Here is a 20,208-nt window from a genome sequence, read left to right on the forward strand (position 1 = left end):
ATGGCAAGGCTTCTCCAACCGAAGTAATGTATAGCGCAACATTATTTTTTTATTTTTTTAAGCAAAGCCGGGTACTCTTAAAGCACAGTATAAATGCATGATGATGGTTTTGGTTGTTATTGTATTCTTATCACATTTGTCAGCTGAGGGTTCTTAACGGTACCAAACAGGAAAAACAGCAACCCAGACCAGTATTTTGGCACCACCATGCAATAATATATTTTCCCCCTCTCTCTTCAGAAGCTACCCATGCAGAAATTAATTCTGTTTGTTTGTTGCATTCAGACTTTTCTGCTCTGCGTTATCTCTTATGGTTAAGGGCAAATAGCAAAGTTTTTAAACCCAAGTTAAAAAAAATAAATCTGCAGTCAGTTTACCTTCTGATGTTTAAAAGTCTTCTTTAAAATGAATGCCCTCTTTGGGAACTCCAGAAGTGATATTTAAAAAAAAGAAAAGTGTGTGCACACACAAGCCGATAATTACATCTGCAGGACCTCTAGCTGTGAAAACTTGCAAAACGGAGGCATGCAAGTTGACGTTTTGCTAGTCTTACGCTGCTCTCTATTGTACTTTAATATTTTTGATGATCTTTATGCTTTTAAATGTGTATACTTCTTGCATGGTTTCCCAGCAGGAAATTACTAAGTAAATAAATAGTCAAACAAACCATGTAGCCTCAGCCAACCTTGCAGACAAGTAAGAAACAACTTCTCACTATTGCTTGAGCAATGACTTGCCCGGAAGAAGATGGTAGTTTTTCTCTTAGCGAATGACTGACCCACAGCCTTGGAGCAAGTAAACCCTGCACAAATCCAGAGCGGAGTCCTTAAGATGGCTGGATGGCGCCTTGTACACCTCCTTCCGGCAACTCCTGCAGCCAAGCTGTTGTCAAACATCGTGCTCTGCTTTCCTTTGGACCACAACAGCGAGGCTGAGAGGGGGGAGCTCAGGACCTCCATATGCATTGCCTAGGCCTGAGCCCTGGAGGGGTCACTTAGGTGCTGCTAGGGGAGCAGTTAGGAGTTACTGGCCTCTGTAACCACAGCAGGCGCTGTGATTCTCCAGTGGTTTGACTTCACCCCAGAGGCACAATCAGTTGTCTCTCGAGACAGATGGATGCCAAGAACAACAACAAAGGTACATTACAGTGGTACCTCGTGTTGTGTACCCTCCAGGTTACGGAATCTTTGGGTTATGGCTGCGGCAAAACCAGAAGTGGGTTTGCCGTTCGTGTGTGCTCAAAAGCAGTCCTCCAGTTAAAGAATTTTTGAGATACGACCAGGCCTCTGGAACAGATCCCGTTCGTAACCAGGGGTACCGCTTCATTCATATGGCATCTCAGAGTGTTCCAGGGACATCACATTATTTTGTGAGCCTTTTAACAACCCTGTAAGCTAGGTCCCATATTGCAGTTGAGGAGTTGAGGATGAGCAAGCATACCTTAATTTAAGCTGATGGAGAATTCACAACGGAGATGGGATTCAAGCCAGCAGCTTCCCCATTCATAGCTCAAATCTCTTTGCCCTTACAGTGCAGCATCTCCCTGTCACAGGAGCTGCCAATCAGCTGGCATTCTTAAAAGACCAAGGATCCTAAGGGATCCTTCATTGGTTACTACAGAGATTCAGGAACCAACATCCCATGGCTTTTTTCCCATGTTGCCATCCTAGCACTTGGGAATCTGACCCATGGTGGGGTATGTTTGTGTGGAAATAGCTGTGTAGGCCCTTTGCTTCATGGGAGAGGAAGTTAAAAAATGTTGATTTGTGATGTTGTTTAGAGTGATGTTGTAAAAGTTGCCCATTCTAAATCTTCATTTAAAACCTCCTCCCCAAAGTTAGGCCTAAGTCTGAAAGTCTTATTTTCTGTTTTGGCAAAGGGTGAGAGCCAAGCCAAATATTCATACGCTCCCAGATTTTGAACTGCAAAGCTAATTTTCCATGTGCTAAATAAAGTTCTGTTCATCCATATTACTGTTTTATGCTGCTTTTAAGTCTCACTGATGTTCTAAGTAGAGCTAAGCCATCTACAGTATCACTCCTCTGCCTTTAGTTTCAATGCAAAGCACAATAGCTCTATTGGTAGAGCATGAAACTCCTAAACTCGGGTTGTGGGTTTGAGTCCCACGTTGGTTGAAAGTTTCTAGATCTCTCAGTTATTAGCCATGATTGCTTGATGCTGAGAGACTACAGTGGTATTTGTTTGCAAATAAATATGGTGGCAGTTACATATGCCTGGAGAGAAAGTCCCTAGGAATTCTAAGATTGTGACAAGTCTTTAGAAGTGTAAATTGATTTTAAGTAAGATGGAAAGGTGTGAGAAAATGCAACAGCTTACAATAGTTGCTGTCGAAACTAATTTTACTAAATAATAATAATAATAATAATAATAATTTATTATTTATACGCCGCCCATCTGGCTGGGTTTCCCCAGCCACTCTGGGCGGCTTCCAAAAGAATATTAAAATACTGTGATACATCAAACATTAAAAGCTTCCCTAAACAGGGCTGCCTTCAGATGTCTTCTAAAAGTCTGGTAGTTGTTCCTCTCTTTGACATCTGGTGGGAGGGCGTTTCACAGGGTGGATGCCACTACCGAGAAGGCCCTCTGCCTGGTTCCCTGTAACTTGGCTTCTCGCAGTGAGGGAACCGCCAGAAGGCCCTCGGTGCTGGACCTCAGTGTCTAGATTCCATTTCCCCCTGTTAACGCAGCAACTATCAGATGAGTACTGAGGATTCCAGCCCAGGTTTTTGGGGTTCTCCAAAATGAGAATCTCAATGTGCAGGGAATACTTTGAATGACCACTATTCCACTGCCCCAGGAGTGGAGAACCTCAACCCCAGGGGCCAAATGTTCCTCTCCAGGCATTTCTATCTGGCCCCCAGGACTCTGCCCAGGGTACATGCCCCCTAATCAGACCACGCTCCTCACCAGCCCTTATCCCACCCTCCTTGAATGTGTGCTCTGAATTATGATAATGCCTACTGCTTACCTAGGAAGAAGTAGTGGGAAACTCTTTTCTTTTTTTGCGTGGTTGGAATGTGTTTTTAACATTCTGTTGGGAGCCTCCTAGAGTGGCTAGGGCAACCCACTCAGATGGCTGGCATATAAATAAAATAATAATAATAATGTTGTTGTTAGTCCATCACCCTGCACACTTCTGCTTTTGGTTCCGCTGCAGAAAGTTGCCCATCTTGGAATTCAGCCCTTGGGTAGAAAGAGGCCCACACCTCTCTGCTACAGCATCACTAATATCGGCTAACATTTTGCTTGCTCAAGCTCTTCCATTTTAGTAGTGGAGGAACTCAGGCCTTTAGGAAGTGTAAGGCACTCCATTGCAGCTTGCCCCTCCCCACGCCATACAAAATGGCTAGGATTTCTTTCTCTCTCTAATAACTGGCTTCTTATGAGCTGCTGTCAGAATGTTGGATTGTAGCACTGCGTTCATTCAGGGTATAACCTGGAATTATTTATCAGCTGTCCTGGGTATTGAAGAGTGGGAATGCACAATTACTCAAGCCTAGCGCTCACAAAGAACAGGTGAAGAGGTAAATCTGCATCCAGAAATATTTCCTGAACACGGAAAACTAGCGTGTCAGAGAGAAGAATTCAAACTTAGTCTTTCCCCTGACATTTGGGTTTCTGCACGTACATTGCGTTTATAGTCACCCAGAGAACGTGAGTTATAGGTAGCCTATAAATCATATTCATAAATAGAAGAAAATTTTGTATTTTGCTGTGAAGGAACATAATCATGTGTGTTTTTTTTATAATATTTTTTATTAGTTTTATAAAGTACAGAAAAAAGAATAAAGAACGTGTTATAAAAGCCAAAAAGAAAAGTTACAAATTTTTCTTACCCTTTTTTCCAAATCTGTTGGACTTCCCCACATCCTCCCAACCCTGCATTCTCTGTGATACATAACGTCTGCAATTTGTTAACTTATTTCAATACTTATTGTATCTTCCTTTTTATCATGTTACCCGATTTCAAATGTATTATAACCCAAATCATGTACATTTTCATTTTAACACAATAAAGTTGTTTCATTATTCTATCTCTGGGTCCTTGTACCTTAATTTCCATTTCTTGAATTTAACATTACTGAAGCTAGAATTTCCTAAAAGGTGCATTTTTTAACATTCATACAACTTATAATGTTTTTCCAAATAGTCTTTAAATTTTCTCCAATCTTCCTCAAATGTTTCTTCTCCCAAGTCTCGGATTCTGCCAGTCATTTCGGCCAGTTCCATATAATCCATCAACTGCGTGTGCCATTCCTCCAGTGTGGGTAAATCTTGTGTCTTCCAGTATTTTGCAATCAGAATCCTTGCTGCTGTAGTGGCATACATAAAAAAAGTTCTGTCCTTCTTAAACACTCTCCGGTCCACCATGCCCAGGAGGAAGGCCTCTGGTTTCTTAGGTAAGGTAAATCTCAGTACCTTTTTTAATTCATTATGAATCATTTCCCAGAAGGCCTTCACTTTCGGGCAGGTCCACCAGAGGTGAAAGAATGTCCCTTCCGCCTCTTTACATTTCCAACATTTATTATCAGACAGGTGATATATCTTAGCAAGCTTGACTGGGGTCATGTACCACCAGTATATCATTTTCATAATGTTTTCCTTCAAGGCACTACATGCCGTAAATTTCATTCCGGTGTTCCATAACCTTTCCCAGTCTTCGAACATGATGTTATGCCCCAAATCCTGCACCCACTTTATCATGGCGGATTTGACTGTCTCATCCTGAGTATTCCATTTAAGCAGCAGGTTATACATTCTCGAAAGTAGTTTACTTTTTGGTTCTAACAATTCTGTCTCTAGTTTCGATTTTTCCACCTGGAATCCAACCTTCTTGTCTACTTTAAAAACCTCTTGAATTTGTGCATAATGCAACCAATCTCGCACCTTGTTTTTTAGTTTTTCCAAGCTCTGCAGCCTCCAATTGTCTCCAATCTTTTCAATAATTTCCCCATATTTAGGCCAATTGGCTTCCATATTAGGTCTCTTACGTGCCTTGGCCTCCACCGGTGAGAGCCACCTCGGAGTCTTACTCTCCAATAAGTCTTTATATTTTGTCCAGACCATTAAAATTGCTCTCCTGACAATGTGGTTTTTAAACAATTTGTGCACTTTAACCTTGTCATACCACAAGGAACATAATCATGTGAAAGCTCACCTTTCGTCTGAATTGATACAATCTAGAAAGAGGTTTAGCTTTTCAGATGCTCTTGTTAAGAATGCAAGAAACCTAGAATATCTTTGGCTTTTAGTAGGCCTGTAAACATCTGTCTGAAACACCTTTTAGAGGACTTGTTAATAACTCTTGATGGACTGTTGGAGCTATTGAATGGTGTTTTTGGGGTGATCAGAGGTATCTTCTGAAGCGGGGTAGGGGGAATCATAGTTCCTTGGGCCCCTTGGAATTTGATGCAGAGAGCTAAGCAACACAAAGGCATTTTTCCAGGCCTGCATTGGGCTGACATCTATAACTTGGAAGCTGTTCCCTATGAATTTGAAATGTTTTTCCAGCACCACCACTCACCCCCCTCTTAATTCATACCATTATAGGGCAAGAAAGCATATTTCATTCTCATAATAGATCAGATAATGATTGAACCAGATTTGAGAAACCTGCAGCACAAAAACTGGCGGTTCAGTCTATTTCTAGCAGGTGCCGACTCAGTCAAGAGTGATTTGCTTTTGCTTTTTTTTTTTTTTTAAGAGACAGAAATGTGCATGCCCATCCAAGCAAAACTGAACTGCCTAACACTTTTCTGTTTTTCACAGAAGGCTAAGGCTTTATCCCCGGGCAAAGTCTCCACTTTGGACTGGCTGCTGTAAATCCTCTGGGCCTTGGCAAAAGCTCGACTTGTTAGCTCGTTTTACTTAATTTGTGATGCTGGCACTCATTCATGCTTCAGCCCAGGGCTCTTGACTCAACTCTCCTAAATCGGGGCATTGACACATTTTAGAGGGAAGAAACATCCCCTCCCATAGCCTGAAAGGAAACTCTTCCAAATGAGATTCTTTAAGTTGGATTCAGAATAAAGGAAGACTTTGCACAGTTTCAGAATAATATTTTATTTTTTAAAAAATGTTTGTTAAAATAACAAAATTGCATACTCATTCCTCCTTGCAGCCACCTTCCAAAAACCGAATAATTCTGGGTATTCCTCACTAATAGCATCTACAGGTTGCCTTCATGCTGGAGTTTTTAAAATTCTTGCAATTACTAAGCTTCAAAAGCAGCCTCTTGGTGAAAGAGGATAAATGAGGGCCGTTATATAGTTAAGCGAAAGACGAGTGTGTACTGCACCCACTCTCGTGTTGCTAAGGTCAAGCCAGACAGACTTTTTTATGAAGTTGGGTAAATGAATATACAGAGGTTATTTAACAGTAGTAGAGCTAGAAAATCATTTTGTGACTGAACCGTTGGTTGTGTCCAACCAAGTGCTACTCAGAGTAAACCTGCTGAAATTAATGGACCTAAATTAATCTCATTCTTTGATTTCAGTTGGTCGACTCTGAATATGACTAACCTGCCTCCCTGGGCTCCTTTGGGAGGAAAGACAGGGGAAAGAAACATTAAATACAACTCCATGTAGCTACATTGATTTTTTTTAAAAGCTACACACCCTGACATAAACAAAAAGTGTCACATATTAAGGGACATTTGATTCTAGATGACCAGCTATATTTTCTTGCCGCTGCATGCATAAATGTATATATATATTCTTGTGATTGTATCCAACGCTGATGTTTTGCTCATGCAGCAGACTTTCGTTTGCACAATGGACTGTTCGTCCTACTTTCCCCTGCAGCTTCCTGCACACATGCAAAATCTGTTCTAGACAATTGGGGGACACTCTGGAACAGATATTTAGGGGTGCTTAGGGAGAGAAACAGGAAATCCTGCTGTGCTAATAAAAGTCCACTCACACAGCGCTGGATAAAACTCACGGTGGTCAACCAGAGTTGTTTATGTTTCCTTTTGGTTTATTTGGTCCGCTCTTCCTTCCTTGCTACTTTACATGTAACTTCAGTGAAACTCAGTAAAAATAAAGTTTCAGGTTGGTTGGTTGGTTGGTTGGTTGGTTGGTTGGTTTAAGGAAGGAAATAAGACATTTTTCTCTCTCTGAGGATATATATTTCCTTGGCCCTCTAGCAAAATCCAGCACACCTAGAATCTCTCCTCTGGTTGTGATATTTTGATCCAAAGAAGCAGACAATCACTTGACGTGGAGGGAGGTGCTGCAATTGGCTCCAGTTGAAATGCTAGATGTAATGGATTTAAAAAAAAATAGCAGTAGAGAAATTGCTTATGGACCACAATTTGAGAATGGATTTTTCTGAAAATATGAAAATGATACTATATGTGTGTGTGTGTGTGTTAGTGTGTGAATAAAGTGCTGTTGTGTACCATTTAATCTGTATACTGTATCTGATAAGCGAAATGCTTTGTTTTTGTACAGTTCTTAAACTGAGTCATTCAGTCCATGTGAGTTTACTTCTTGTGATCTCTCTAGAAAGTTGTGCCATTGTCTTAAGTAAGCTAACAACTTTCCCTTTACTTGTTTCTTTCAACAGAGGAAGAGGAAGAGCAGGTGCCCACTGATGGCGGGACTTCAGCAGAAGCCATGCAAGTGCCTTTGGAGGAAGAGGGAGAAATGGAAGAAGAGGAGGCTGTCAACGATGAAAACTACTTGAGCAAGAGGCCATTAGAAAGTCCCGAATCTGAGGAAATGCCTGCCACAAAGCGGCCAAAACTAGCTAGCGTGAAAGGAGATAGTCCAGAGGGGATGGTGGAACCACGTGAGCCTCTTAGTTCCATCAATGCCCAGAAAGTGCCACCCATGCTTTCCCCGGTTTGCGTTCAGGATGGTGCTGACGTGGCTCCTCTCTCTCCAGAACCACCCGTACTGGCTCCCATTGCAAAATCGCAGTTGCCGGTTTCCAAACCGTTGGAGCCGAGAGCGTTTACACCTAAAGCAAAGGTGAAAACGAACTCCCCTGGGCAGAAGACGAAGGCGCCCAAAGTTCCTCCATCACCAGCAGTGGCCGGAAGCCCCATCCGCTCTCCAAAAACTGGACCCAAAGAGAAGAAATCGCCGGGCCGATCCAAGAGCCCCAGAAGTCCTAAGAGTCCAAAGGTTCCGGTTCATGGCCCTCAGGTAGCAGTTAAGCAGGAGACCCCGAGTAGAACGCCCTTGGCAGCGTTAAGTGAAAAGATGGGGAAAGAGAATATCCAAATAAAACAAGGGCCAACCCCCGTTGACCCTGGGAAACCAAACAGTGAAAATCCGGCAAAGAAAGTGGCCGTGCTCGACAAGACAATTGACGATTCCATTGATGCTGTAATTGCTCGTGCTTGTGCTGAACGGGACCCAGATCCATTTGAGTTTTCCTCAGGGTCAGAATCGGAAGGGGATGTTTTCACTAGCCCTAAAAGACTGTCTGTGTCAGAGACTACAACCCCCAAAGCTTCTGTTTCTGCTAACAGCAGCTTAAATAAAGCAGGAAGCACCCCAGTTCCTCCCTCTGGTGGAACGTCAAGCTCAGACATTTCATGGACAATGGATGACTCCATAGATGAAGTCATTCGAAAAGCAAATATGGGTCCTCCTGCCAATTTGCCGGCAAACTTTCCTTATTTCTCATCTCCCTCTGCTTCTCCACCAACTCCAGAGCCTCTGCTCAAAGTTTACGAGGAGAAAACTAAGCTGGCTTCCTCAGTAGAAGTTATGAAGAAGCTGAAGAAAGAGTTGAAGACAAAAATGAAGAAGAAGGAGAAGAACAAAGACAAGGACAAGAATAAGGAGAAGAACAAAGACAAGGAGAAAAACAAAGACAAGGATAAAGACAAAGATGGAGGCAAAGAAGTAAAATTTCCATGGAAGGACTTGATCAGAGATGATGACTTGGATCCGTACAAGTTCAAAATTAAAGACTTTGATGATGAGCCAAAAGTCAAGGTAAAAGATGGCAGCACCAAGAAAGAACGAGAGAAGCATAAAGACAAGAAGAAAGATAAAGGCAAGAAAGATAAAGACAAGAAAGACAAAGAGAAAGTTAAAGAGAAAAATAAAGGCAAGAGTAAATCTTCATCAGTGCCTCTTGTTCTGCCTCCCAAAGACCTGCCCCTGCCCTTGTTTAGCACCCCGGCTGCCATGAAACTCCCATCGCTGTTGCCGGCCCTCCCGACGATCCTTCCCGAAAAACTCTTTGAGGAGAAGGAGAAGCCCAAAGAAAAGAAGAAGGACAAAAAGGAGAAGAAGAAGAAGAAAGAGAGGGAGAAGGACAAGGAGAAGGAGAAGAAAGAGAAAGAGAAAGAAAAGAAGGAGAGGGAGAAGAAAGAAAAGGAAAAAGAGAAACACAAACACGAAAAAGTAAGCAATTGGTGTATTTTGTGGTGGGGTTCTTCATTGCTCATCTTCCCACACTATAGCAGAATTATACCGGAGCAACATCTAAATATATGCTTCATAGGGTTCTGAAACAGTAAAATATTTAAACCTAAAAACTGAATTTATCGAAAGGATTTCACAGTAGTAAAATGAGGATAACGGAATCATAGAAGCCTAGAACTGTAGAGTTGGAAGAGACCTCAAGGGTCATCTAGTCCAAGCCCCTGCGATGCAGGAATCTCAGCTAAAGCATCCAGGACAGATGGAGGTTAAGGCTTTGTTCTCCCTCCACTGTCTGAGACAGTATGACTTCAAATACCAGTTGCTTGGAATCACAAAAGTGTTTTCAGGTCTTCCTTGCAGGCTTCTCATGGACATTTGGTTGGCTACCGTGAGAAAAAGGTGCTGGACTAGATGGACCTTTGGCCAGATCCTGCAGGGCTTCTGTTTATGTTGGTCTTTTAATTATGAAAGTTTAAAAAGTTAACAGATCCCTAAATCCACACCTTTCCTGCAGTTTTCACCTTTACCCTACCCTAAGGTAAAGGTAAAGGTACCCCTGCCCATACGGGCCAGTCTTGCCAGACTCTGGGGTTGTGCGCCCATCTCACTCAAGAGGCCAGGGGCCAGCGCTGTCCGAAGACACTTCCGGGTCACGTGGCCAGCGTGACATTGCTGCTCTGGTGAGCCAGAGCTGCACACGGAAACGCCGTTTACCTTCCCGCTAAAAAGCGGTCCCTATTTATCTACTTGCACCCGGGGCTGCTTTCGAACTGCTAGGTTGGCAGGCGCTGGGACCGAGCAACGGGAGCGCACCCCGCCGCGGGGATTCGAACCGCCGACCTTTCGATCGGCGAGCCCTAGGCGCTGAGGCTTTTACCCACAGCGCCACCCGCGTCCCTACCCTACCCTAAGTCTTCTTTTAAAATTCGAGCTCGTTCAAGTTAATGCACCTGTACTATTCATATAGGGCAGACATGTCCAAAGTCCGTTTTGGAGACCTAATCCAGCCCACCGGTCGGTTTAATCTGGCCCCTGTGGCAGTTTATTTCCTGGGGTAAAATCCAAAAAACACCTCAACAACATTGGTTGGCCCTCACTTCATCAAATCTGGCCCTCTTTGAAAAAAGTTTAGACACCCTTAATATAGGGGGACTATATCAGTTTCCAAAGCATTACTCGAGGTTACATGCACAGGAAAGCTGGCAGTCTAAAAATGAATAGGACAACAGGGGTTTTGGAGGCAAGGGTAAAAAGGAAATTTTATTTATGACTGACCTCGTGTCTTTACTGGTCCAGCACTGCATCTCTTCCTGTCTGCCAATTTCCTAAATAAATCAGCTCTAAGTACATCTAGCTGCTATTTTTCACTGGCATTAAATTGCTCCCTTCTCTATATAACAACAACAGCAGCAACAACAACATTATTTATATGCTGCCCATCTGAGTGGGTTGCCCCTGCCACTCTGGGCGGCTCCCAACAAAACATTAAAAACACAGTAAAACATCAACCATTAAAAACTTCCAATCAAGGCTGCCTTCAGATGTCTTCTAAAAGTGAAATAGTTGTTTATCTCCTTGACATCTGATGGGAGATTGTTCAACAGGGTGGGTGCCACTACCAAGAAGGCCCTTTGCCTGGTTCCCTGTAGCTGTTTGTCTTGCAGTGAGGGAACTGCCAGAAGGTCCTTGGAGCTGGATCTCAGTGTCTGGGCTGGACGATGGGGCTGGAGATTCTCCTTCAGGTTTACTGGGCCGAGGCTGTTTAGGGCTTTCAAGGTCAGCACCAACACTTTGAATTGTGCTCAGAAACGTACTGGGAGCCATTGTAGATCATTTAGGACCAGTAACTAGTAACTGCTCCCAATTACCAGGCTAGCTGCCACATTTAAAAGTGAAACAAAACTCAGTAGAAGTTCTCCTGGCCATGCAGGATTAGGGGAGGGGATGGGGCTCCCTCACGAGCAGTAAACAATGGTTTAGCATTGCATGTAAACCAGGCTGCCAATACTAATACTACTACTACTACTACTACTACTACTACTACTAATAATAATAATAATAATAAATTTATTATTTGTACCCCGCTCATCTGGCTGGGTTTCCCCAGCCACAGTGGGCGGCTTCCACAGAGACCAAAAATACACTAAAATGTCACACATTAAAAGCTTCCCTGAACAGGGCTGCCTTAAGATGTCTTCTGAATGTCAGGTAGTTGTTTATCGCTTTGACATCTGATGGGAGGGCGTTCCACAGGGAGGGCGCCACTACCGAGAAGGCCCTCTGCCTGGTTCCCTGTAGCTTTGCTTCTCACACTGAGAGAACCGCCAGAAGGCCCTTAGTGCTGGACCTCAGCGTCCGGGCAGAATGATGGGGGTGGAGACGCTCCCCATAGCCCAACCATCTGCAGCGAGGGCTGAATTGGAGATGCATTGGTGTGAGGCATCTGTATTGTCTCAGTTACTCTTGTCCCCAGTTTCAGAGAGGCAGCGGTCCTCCTCTCTGAGAAAAGAGGAGGTCCTGGGGAAAGAACAGATTTAGGCAAGGGAAGTTTGTCTCAACTCAAAGATACGTAGTCTGCTTGGGAGGAGGTGCGTGACAGGGTGGTATCCTTAGTGAGAAAATCGGGTCATTTGGGTTTTGGCAACTGTGTGTGCATCTTTTCTAACCTTCCCCCTTTTCTATCCACCCCAGTCATTTCCCTCTTTACTCTCTCTTTACTTCCCTTTTTATTTTATTCTATTTAGGTTGCAAGCTTTGGGGTAAGAAATGGCGCTTTAAATCCCCTAAGTAGGAAATTATACTTACCCAGTGGAAAACCACGTATAAATAAATACGTATGGATGACAATAGTTTTTGAATAACTAATCATAGCCACAGCCTTTCACAATACAGGGCGTGGGGTGGAATTATACCAAAACCATAGCATGCGAACAAACTCAAAAATAATTCCCGTGAATGTAGTTTTCCACCCCATTCCATAACTGGTTCTTGTCTAGGTTTTGTCTCCTGGTTTTTTAGAATTCGGTGTAACATTAGGAATATAATGGAACAATACCACCTATTAAAAGACTATTCTTCATAGCCCTAAAATATATTGTATTATAGGGAAAGCCATATAAGCTCGGGCAGATTACATTGACAAAGCTTCCTGTTACCTTGGTGAAAAGTCCCTGTCAAAAGATAAACTTTAAAGCCAGGCTGCATGAAAGAGTCCCTGGATAGAATTAAAATTTAAACTGATCTAGACAGATAAGCTTTGGAGGAAAAAAAAAAGTCGAAAAAGTCCACCTCTTTGCTGCAAGTCAGGATTTTGAAAATAAATTTCCCCCCTTTTAAATCTCTTGAGTGATTTTCATTTTTTGCAAGGCCGCTCTGCTGGTGTCCTGGAAAAACGGAGAGTTTGAGCTTTATCAGTTGGTGCCCTGAGGTATGTGGCAAAGAAGCTAAATCCTTGAAGATTAGCAAAAAAAGAGGGGGGGAAATGCAGCACATGGCAATAAGGGGCTTATATGACTACTAGTATTAGTTCAGGTGAAAGAAGTATTGCTTATACATAAAACTGGACAAATCCACTGACAATGTATTTTTAGTTAGCTACAAAGGAGTCTTATATTGCTGGACTTTACTTCTTTGGTGATTTGGGAAGCTTAGTAATCCACTGTAAATGCTCTTCTGCTGGCCCGAATTTCCAGTATTACTCCAGAATTGCAGCTCTTTAATTTTTAACCAATGAAAGCTCATGTTCCCTTAACACCCACCTTTTCCGTAACATCCACCTTTTCCTTCTTCTCTTGCATTTGCACGCATCTATTCTCTCTCTCACAGACATACAGAGGTTCTTCTAACCTCCTGGTTTCCTGTTAAATGCAAAGACTCAGGTTACCATTTGGAACCTTTCCGGATTGTGACAGTTGGACAAAAATTAGGAGACCCAAAAGTTAACCCCATAAGTAAGCAAGCTTTTGGGTGGGTCTCCATACTTGAAAACCAGTCCATGGGGGGTGGGGAATCAAAACATGATTTCTGTTAAGATTTCTTTTCTGATTAGATAAAATGTCTGCTGCAACTGATGCTGACACTTGAAAATTTATTCCTTAAACAGGGTTTTTCCTAGAGTTGTTTATACAGTGGCATCTTTAGTGGCTGCAGAACATCATAAAGCAACGAGCAGTAGGCTATATGTAAGGTGCAAACTAAACAGCACACTGTCACACAATTTTCTGCCTCCTCCATTTTACTAGAACGTTACCCCCCGAAGCTGAATAGCAGGTCCTGAAGTCTCAATAGGATGTATTTCACCATTGTGTAGCTTAGTCACAAGAACTGGTGACAGCTGCCAGCTTAGATAGTTTCTAATAAAGTTGGCGAATTCAGGTAAGGCAGGTGTATCGATGGTTGGCTGTATTTCTGTGCCACTTCCATTCAAGCAAATCCCAAAGTGGCCTACAAACCATTCACCTCACACTGCAGCATCACAGTTGACAGCACAAGACTTACACAATTGGCAGATCATCACTAAAACAATTATCGATAATTATAATCTATAAAACAGTGCTAACAAAACAGCAGCTCAAAAGCTAAACATTATTACACTATTAAACGGCCTCATCTCCACCCCAATTGTTCTGCCCAAACACTAAGGTCCAGCTCCGAGAGCCTTCTGGCAATTCCCTCACTGCAAGAAGTGAAGTTACAGGAAACCAGGCAGAGGGCCTTCTCGGTATTGGCGCCCGCCATGTGGAACGCCCTCCCATCAGAGGTCAAGGAGATAAATACCTATCTGACTTTTAGAAGACATCTGAAGGCAGCCCTGTTTAGTGACGTTTTTAATGTTTGATTTTTTATCGTGTTTGAATATTCTGTTGGGAGCTGCCCAGAGTGACTGGGAAACCCCGCCAGATGGGTGGGGTACAAACAAACAAACAAACAATAATTACATTCACACATGCAAACATTAGCTTGGTAATAATTCGCTCTACTCAGTCTATCAAGATACACAGCCAGTATATCAGGGACGCGGGTGCCGCTGGGGGTTAAACCACAGAGCCTAGGGCTTGCCGATCAGAAGGTCGGCGGTTCGAATCCCTGCGACGGGGTGAGCTCCTGTTGCTCTGTCCCAGCTCCTGCCAACCTAGCAGTTCGAAAGCACGTCAAAGTGCAAGTAGATTAATAGGTCCAGCGGAAAGGTAAATGGCGTTTCTGTGCGCTGCTCTGGTTCGCCAGAAGCGGCTTAGTCATGCTGGCCACATGACCCGGAAGCTGTACACCAGCTCCCTCGGCCAATAAAGCGAGATGAGCGCTGCAACCCCAGAGTCAGCCGCGACTGGACCTAATGGTCAGAGGTCCCTTTACCCTTTACCTTTATCCAAACGAAAGACTACCAACAGAATGGAACTATAACAAGTGCCTAGTCTCCCAGACACATAGGCATGTGTTCATGGACAGCGGTCCTACTCCCATCCTGTGAACAGTAGCAACCTGAAAAAACAAACAATGATATTATTAGCTGTGAGAGCCAAATGGAACTTCCCAGTACAGTATATCTCTGAATGCCAGTTGCTTGGAACAAAACAGAATAGGAAGACCCCCATCTTTACTCCTTGTTTGGAAGCACACAAGTGCCTTGGGTTGGCTGTTAATGAAACAGAACACCGGACCAGATTGTCTTTGCTCTCAGCCCAACAGGACAACTCCTGTGTGCGTGTTTGCCAGCTCCTGTTATATAGCGCATTGAATAAATGACAACAAACAATGACATACAAGCCTAGCCTGCTTTGTGAGTGTCTGCACTGAATCATAAAGCCAAAGACTGGAGAGGAAGGTGATTAATGGTGTTTATTAGGGCACCTTGCTGATTCATCCACTGGCTCTCGGCCAATTAACTTTGAATACGTTTTTGCAAAATATCAGTGCCTTCTGAGGATTCTTAAGGAAGGGGACAGTTTTAAATGCAAAGACATAAAAATGCAAAGACAGGAAAAACTACCATTTGTTAGTAGAAGGAAAAACCCTATCTATCTATCTATCTATCTATCTTAGAAATATAGCATATGAGGTTTTCTATTGTAAAAGAACACACCAGAGCCAGAATGACTTCAACGTGTAAACAAGTTCAAGGTCCATCAGCACTACTAGGCCTGTTGTATTTATTTCAGATGCACTTTAGCTTTAATCTACTACTTAGAATTCTTCCGTGGTTTTCCTCTGACTGCACTTGCCTTCTGAAGTTAGGTAGGAGGTGACCAGAGAGGGCCTTTTGAGTTGTGGCACCCAGTATGTGGAATGCCCTCCCCAGGGAGGCTCAGCAGGTGCCAAATCCATCTTCCTTTTGACACCAGATGGCATTTATATTTGGCTTCATCATCTGCATTGAAGGGGGTTGGACTGGATGACCCTTGGGGACCCTTCCAGCTCTACACTTCTGTGATTCTAAGAAGACTCTGATTCCTGGTCCTTGGTGCCATTTAGGTTTTAGATTCCAGGTACCTTGGGGATGGCACTGTTTGTCCATTTACACAGTGCAATGTCATACAAAGACAGCATAGTTTTAAAAAATCCAGGTAGATATCACACTAAACCATACTGTCATGAGGAGTAAATGCAAAATCTGCTGCGCAGCCTTTTCTCATTTTAACCAGAATCTGTTCCGTGGTAAAGTTACGTGCTTCCTTTCCCGTAAAATACCATATTTTTCGCTCTATAAGACGCACGGGAGACCACAAGACGCATCTAGTTTTGGGAGGAGGGAAACAAGAAAAAGAATATTCTGAATCTCAGAAGACAGAACAGCAAGAGGGATCACTGCGCAGTGAAAGCAGCAGTCCCTCTTGCTGTTCTGGCTTCTGGCTGCACAGCCTGCATTCGCTCCATAAGACGCACACACATTTCCCCTTACTTTTTAGGAGGGAAAAAGTGAGTTATAGAGCAAGAAATATGGTAATTTCCTGCAATGTCCCACTCGGTGTTTACATTTCTCTTTAGGAGATGCAGCCCATTTAACAGTTAAATGTGTTCCCTTTAGCAGATGAAAGTGGAACCTGTTGTTCCTGCGCCGTCTCCCGTGATTCCGAGGCTGACGCTGAGAGTGGGGGCTGGTCAGGACAAGATGTAAGTATCAAGTCAACCCCATTTGATAAAATCTTGGTGGTGGGTGGGCTGGGTGCAGTGTCATCCCATTTGTTTATTTCCTCCCCCTGGCAAATCCTGTTTAATGAACTAATCCCCAATTTCTAATGAATATATTGCCTAGACAAACGTGCATGCTAATTGGCTTCCGTCATGATTTAAAATGTTTAATTTTGCAACCAAATAGAGCCTTTATACTATTCAGGGGTAAGGGACGCGGGTGGCGCTGTGAGTTAAACCACAGAGCCTAGGACTTGCCGATCAGAAGGTCGGCGGTTCAAATCTCTGTGACAGGGTGAGCTCCCGTTGTTCAGTCCCTGCTCCTGCCAACCTAGCAGTTCGAAAGCACATCAAAGTGCAAGTAGATAAATAGGTACCACTCTGGCAGGAAGGTAAACGGCATTTCTGTGCGCTGCTCTGGTTCGCCAGAAGCGGCTTAGTCATGCTGGCCACATGACCCGGAAGCTGTACGCCGGCTCCCTCGGCCAATAAAGCAAGATGAGCGCCCCAACCCCAGAGTCGGCCACTACTGGGCCTAAGGGTCAGGGGTCCCTTTACCTTTAACTTACTATTCAGGGGTGCCATCTCCGGTCATACAACCTGCATGCATAGATTCAGGGCTTCTGTTTGTCTCTCCCTGTACACGGACAAGGACACTAAGCAAGAGCTGTTACTTGAAAGACGAGGTGCCCAAGTGTTTTCTAGAAATGAGGTCTGGTGGTGCAGCCTTCCTTTGTGAGAGGGAAAGGAAATGTCTATGACAGTGGTGGGCAGTTTCCAGCCCATCAGCCTAGTTAGGTTTTCCAGGCCATTTGGACCAAATCCTGCCCTACTCCCAGTGGCCTGACATCCTATATGACATCCGGTGCGAGAAAGTTCAAGCTCCCACTAGAAAATGAAAGCCACAGCTAAAAGCAAGAAGCTTCTGGAGCAGATCCAAGGTGCACCCTCAGTTCTTCCTTTGCAACTGTCTTGTTTTTATATTCTGCATAATTCACCCTTGTCCTTGTGTTGTAGAAAGAGGAGTATCCAAATTCTACATGCCTCCCTTGCACCACATACACACTGTCACGTACAGGGTTTGTTGTTGTTGCTACTTGGAAGTGGAATTATCCCCACAGTCGCACTGTACTGTGCTTCCAAAGGGCAGCACGGCTGCAGGGACAACCCTCCCTCCCTCCTCAATTCCAGGTTTGAGAGGAACGTGTTCAAGTCGGTGAGGGGCACACTTACCATGGTAAGTGGAGTTGTGCCTTGCTCCTGTCAGCAATCGTGCTGTAACATTCTGCACCAACTGCAGCTTCCAGATCATGCGTGAGGGAAGCCCCACATGGAGTTCATTGCAGTAATCCAGTCTTGAAGTAACCAACACATGAATTACAGTGGTACCTCGGGTTACATACGCTTCAGGTTACAGACGCTTCAGGTTACAGACTCTGCTAACCCAGAAATAGTACCTTGGGTTAAGAACATTGCTTCAGGATGAGAACAGAAATCGTGCAGCGGCAGCGCAGTGGCAGCAGGAGGCCCCATTAGCTAAAGTGGTGCTTCAGGTTAAGAACAGTTTCAGGTTAAGAACGGACCTCCGGAACGAATTAAGTACTTAACCCGAGGTACCACTGTACTGTGGCAAGGTTTTCCCAGGAATGGCCATAGCTGTTGAACCATTCGCAGTTGGTAAAAGGCCTTTGTAGCCACTGAGGTTACCTGAGCATCCCCAAACTGTGAACCTTCTCCTTCAGGGCAACTGCAACCCCATCCAGGGTTGGCAGCTGTCCCAATTTCTTGGACACAGGAACTATTCACCCACAGTGCCACCATCTTGCCAGGGTTCAAGGTCGGCTTGTTGAGAACCAACTCCCTAAGGTAGCCTCACTGCCAGCTCAGGCCTTTTAGGGCAATAACCACCACGATGTGTAGAATTAACCTCTTGGTTTCTGTGCCTTTAGCATCTTGTGTTGTCAGTATTTACAGAGCATCTTTCAACTTTGCCATTTCATTAGTACCTACGTGGGGAGGAGGGAACCGAAATGATGTAGAAACGTCTCTTTTTTTAAAATAAAAAAGAAAGCTGAAAAGAAGCAGGTTGATTTGAGGGATTTATGCACGCTACCAGAAGGATGGAATTGGAAATTCTTTGCACCAAATAAGCAGAGCAACATCACTGTGGCTCTGCATCCCTCAGACTGTTTCTATTAAGGTCCGTCAATCCTGTCTTACAGAGCCTTTCTGTACAGATAAGAACATAGCTTGCTTTTTCGGTATTTGGTCGTCTCTGCTTAGACAAACAGCCAGCAAGAGATGGAGATTGCTAATTTCTAACATTTATTTAAAATGTCCATCTAAATTCCTGGCTTTGCTTCATCTAAATGGGTGCTTTGGTGCCCAGAGCAGGTGTCTTGTTTTCACCCGCTTGTGCGATTCTCCCCCATATATGCCAATTGCCTATTTAAGTCTGCGCTTCTTAGTTCTCCTTCCTTCTGTGTCCTCTAGCCTCTCTTCCCTCCTTCATCTTCGAAGTGAGGTCAGTAACTTTCTCTCACAGGTGTGGAATTACTAAAAGTCTCCTTGACACTTCCTTTCCTGGTCACTTATTTCAGATCACATGTGATTCTTTCTCAGGAGCACCTATATACTTGGCTATATGAAAGAGATGACAAGGGTGGCGCTGTGGGTTAAACCACAGAGCCTAGGACTTGCCGATCAGAAGGTTGGCGGTTCGAATCCCCGCGACGGGGTGAGCTCCCATTGCTCGGTCCCTGCTCCTGCCAACCTAGCAGTTTGAAAGCACATCAAAGTGCAAGTAGATAAATAGGTACCACTCTGGTGGGAAGGTAAACGGCGTTTCCATGCGCTGCTCTGGTTCGCCAGAAGCGGCTTAGTCATGCTGACCACATGATCTGGAAGCTGTATGCCGGCTCCCTCAGCCAATAAAGCGAGATGAGCACCGCAACCCCAGAGTCAGTCATGACTGGACCTAATGGTCAGGGGTCCCTTTACCTTTACCTTTATGAAAGAGATAACAAGTGTTTCAGGACAGCTTATATTTGGGAACCTTAAGGTCCGACTTCCCCAGTTCTTCTACCTGAACCTGCTCGTGTCTTAAGATAATCATCAGAGGTGGATAGTGACTGGGGGAAAGTCTCTAGAACTCCACCCTCAAGATACTGACCCAAACCAAAGATCTCTTTGACCACCAGGTGGACATTATCCCTGTCCCCAGACTTTTTTGATCTTGTGGTATGCTAGTCAGTTGTCTCCCAAGCTGCTAAATTGTATGGTTCTTGTTTTATTGTTTATGGATTTATTTATTTTTAAAATTGCTCTCGTAAGCCACTCTCGTTCATATTGAACACGGCTGGATCAAGCCAAAGGCCCATCTGGTCTAGCATTTTGTTCTCACAGTGACCAACCAGATCCCTATGGGAACCTGAGCTCAGCAGTGCTCTCCCTACTTGAGATTCCCAACAAGGTGCCAAGAGATTTCTAATAACGCACGCTGCTTTTGGGCAGTTAACCTTCAGCATGTCCGAGAGTGGGTCTTGGACTTTGCTCTGAGCCTCTTGCCATCTCTCTCTCATACATACACACTCACTCACTCTCACACACAAATTTCTTGGCCCACACTAAAATCCACTCTTCCTCAAGGATGGAAAGCCTTCAGCTCCAG

General features: G+C 44.0%; 1 protein-coding gene across 2 annotated transcripts in view; it reads left to right on the top strand.

Moving 5' to 3' along the window:
• The window catches only part of TAF3 (TATA-box binding protein associated factor 3), a 145,449-nt gene that overhangs the window by 85,543 nt on the left and 39,698 nt on the right, over window positions 1-20,208 (top strand). The window contains exons 3-4 of one of the 2 annotated variants that reach the window (XM_083700122.1): window positions 7,594-9,392; window positions 16,435-16,520. In XM_083700122.1, the coding sequence (XP_083556248.1) occupies window positions 7,594-9,392; window positions 16,435-16,520 (1,885 nt within the window). The remainder of the gene's footprint in view (window positions 1-7,593; window positions 9,393-16,434; window positions 16,521-20,208) is intronic. The other variant, XM_083700123.1, reaches the window with a different exon arrangement.

Source organism: Podarcis gaigeae (assembly GCF_964106915.1).
Source record: "Podarcis gaigeae genome assembly, chromosome: 10".
Taxonomy (NCBI): Eukaryota; Metazoa; Chordata; class Lepidosauria; order Squamata; family Lacertidae; genus Podarcis; species Podarcis gaigeae.